The 3,258-nt window shown below is 39.1% G+C and overlaps 1 protein-coding gene across 6 annotated transcripts in view; it reads right to left on the reverse strand.

Moving 5' to 3' along the window:
* Positions 1-3,258, reverse strand: part of col14a1a (collagen, type XIV, alpha 1a) — a 112,486-nt gene that overhangs the window by 29,692 nt on the left and 79,536 nt on the right. For all 6 annotated transcript variants that reach the window (XM_031853413.1, XM_031853417.1, XM_031853414.1 and 3 more), the window contains one exon: positions 2,213-2,371. In XM_031853413.1, coding sequence (XP_031709273.1) covers positions 2,213-2,371 — 159 coding nt within the window. The remainder of the gene's footprint in view (positions 1-2,212; positions 2,372-3,258) is intronic.

Below are 3,258 nucleotides of genomic sequence, written 5' to 3' on the forward strand. Positions count from 1 at the left end.
ACACACACACACACACACACACACACACACACACACACACACACACAAATTCCATTAATACTGTAAACATAATATTATCAGTTACACTTGCCGCAACATTACAAATGGAATATTACTGGTATTTTGTAATGATTGGGTTTTGTGGTGTTTCTGTGTCGATAAGAAAAAAGAACAGAGACAGATTGGCTTCACTAATGACCAGCTGAAAAGTGCTGGGAGATGCGTGAAGTCTGGCTGATAGCTTCAACAAACAAAATGAATGTTAGGGAAGCTCCACTAGTCTTAAACTATAGAGCAGGCTGTAAATTAGGTTATGGGCTTGTGTCTAATTCAAAGTTTATCATCACGACTGAAGAAACAGCCCGCTGACATATACTGCTTTCATTAGAAGAGCAGTTTCTTGTATTTACATGTCTAATTATCCAGAAACCCAAGGTTTCATTCCCCAAATCTCAAACAAAGGATCTATATCAAACTTACACACATATACATCACAGTTAAAACTATGGAAAACTCCTACTTGGACTTAATGACTGTGAAACTTTGTGATCTAGGAAGTTAAATACATACAAACACGCACACGATTGCAAACTTGGATGAGATTCTGTCGGCTAGTGAAAAACTGGGCGGTTGTTTCAGTTACACAATTATAATCCAAGAGAAGGCTTCTGTATGGAGACATTTAGCCTGGTTTTGTCAGGTTTCATATTCAATATATAAGTGCAGATAGGGCCCCCCCGTTGGCCTTACCTGCACTTAAATGTCCCAAGTTTAAAAACAGCCAGTCGACCTCATCTCTGTCAAATGTCATATCTAACAATATATGAGAATAAAAAGATATTTGAATAAAATGTTTTTAATTCCTTTAGAGTAAAAGCCTGCTCTGCAGCCCGTGTGAAACTGTCTTATCCTGGTGATTATATGTAGTCTTCCTATTACCTACTTAAAGGAGCCGGGAAGTCCAACTGGAACTAATGTTGAGAACCGAAAGATACAGACTTACAGTGATCAGTTTAGGGTTTTGACCCAGATTCATAGAAATGCTGATTGAAATTTTTCAATGAAAAAAGTCACGATTGTCATTATATGATTTAATTTATTCATGCTGATATACTGTCCCTTTTGTAATCCTCTAAATCAACTCCCTAGCTGAAAATCCTCAGGCTCAGCTATCATTATGACCGGGCACACCACTCCCAATAAGAGTCACTAGATTATAAGAAATGTCGCTTTGTTGTGGAGCCTAAAACAAGTTCTTCAACTAAAGACCACTTCTGGACAACTGAAAGTACAGAGAGTAAAATAGGATAAACTGACACTATAAAGCAACCATATTGGTTTAATTTTTCTAAAAAGTTACTTTCTGCTAAGAGCTTTCCAAACATGACAGATACAACATATTTCTGCATCAATAACCATGACTGGCCAGTAAAGGAAAATCTGGAGATAAATAAAGAAAATGTCACATTATTTTGTATTTTCTTCCATTAAAACTTCTTCACACAGCATTTTCCACCCGATACATTTCTTTGGAGCAGCTAAGAAGTGTAAATGTACAAATAGCAGTGCTGAGTATTCCCAGAGGCCCAGGATACCTCACCTTCTTCCCTGCCTTCATGTGCCTTTGAGTGCTTGTGCCAATAAAGTATAAGTAAAACCTTTTATACATCTTCCACTTGCAATAAGAAAAATGAACTCCCCCTGAGAGACACAGCTTAAAGTGGTCCTATGGCCAGATACTCCAATCTCTGTGGCGAAGATTTCCACCTCGTTCAGGGTTATTCTTGGTCTCTTTGTTGCTCCTCTGATCAGTGTCCTCCTTGCCTGTCTTGAGTATTTAGTCCTCCATTGGCAGATTTGTTGTGGTGGCATATTTTTTCCATTTTGGAGTACGTGATTTAATTCTCCGTTCGATCATGTGACACTGTAGCACCAGATCTTATTTCGGGGCTTCATAGCATGAACATATGCACGCACCCCTTTTTATTTATTTGAATTCTTGAAAACAAGCTTTGTTTTGTTTTTTCATTGTTTAGGTCCATTACATAAAATACAAATCCCTTTTTATTCTAGGTACAGGCACTGTACTTCCAGTGTGGAGAACACCTATCAAATTTCCATGACCAGTGGGAACCCTTAACATACAGGTACCCTCTATCACCCTCTATTCAGTGTGCACTTAACGATTATGTAGACAAGAATTCATACTGACTGGAGCAGAGTTGTCCCGTCTGCCTCTGGACTGAATCATCCTTCCGAGGATCTCGACTCCATCTGTGGTGATGTTACCGGCAGCATTGACGGATTTCTCCCCAACCACAGAACAATCTAACACCACCTTCACAGACGTCTTGCTGATGGTTACATGGAGCTGTATGGAAGAGAGAGAATACGGTGCATAAGATAGAAGTATTTCCCAAAATACAGGTAGATGTGAAAATGTATCTACTTTTTGTTTTGACCCAAATATCTTGAGATTGTGGTTAAACATCAACAGTTTAAAGAGATACAGATGGACTGTTTGTATTATTTTAGCAAGTATTTTATCCCAATAGTCACTCTTTAGTCAGTCTCTATTATCCATCATTATTGCCTTAAATAATAATAATAAATGGGTTCCTTTGCTTGAGTGGGATTTTTATAAATGCAGGTTAAAAGCATCTCAACACATATATTGGCCCATCCAGTCAGAGTGCCTGTGAGCTCAAACTGCCTTCTTAGAGGAAACCACTGCCAGAGCCGCAAACTGTGAAATTCAGGTGGTCACACAGTTAATGAGCAAAGAGGGAGCCGCATTCTGGTGATGGGTAGTAATAAAACAGACTATAGCACCTGCGTGTTTCAACAGTATGGGAGGTTTTCTATCACTCTTTCCCATCCTCATTAAAAATATGCATGCTCTGTATGTTACAGGAACATGGAAGCATGAGTGCAGCACATACACCTCTCAACACGTTCACACACAGTAACAAGGTGCAGCTAATGTGAAGTTAGACAAAGTTCATATTCAAGTGTCAGAGCCAATTCCTTGGACGGCTGCTTTATAATGAGTTTCTGTTGTCATCCTCCATTTTTCACACTTCACAAGACATGATGTGTGTGTGTGTGTGTGTGTGTGTGTGTGTTGTACTTGTGTGATATAAAAGATTATATCGATAGTGGTTGGAGTTAAGGTCTGGGGCATTGGTGTATAAACGTATGTTTCGGTGTTTGTGTGTGTGTGTGTGTGTGTGTGTGTGTGTGTGTGTGTGTGTGTGT

The sequence above is a fragment of the Anarrhichthys ocellatus genome, unplaced genomic scaffold (assembly GCF_004355925.1).
Source record: "Anarrhichthys ocellatus isolate YVR2014 unplaced genomic scaffold, GSC_Weel_1.0 scaffold13, whole genome shotgun sequence".
Lineage (NCBI taxonomy): Eukaryota > Metazoa > Chordata > Actinopteri > Perciformes > Anarhichadidae > Anarrhichthys > Anarrhichthys ocellatus.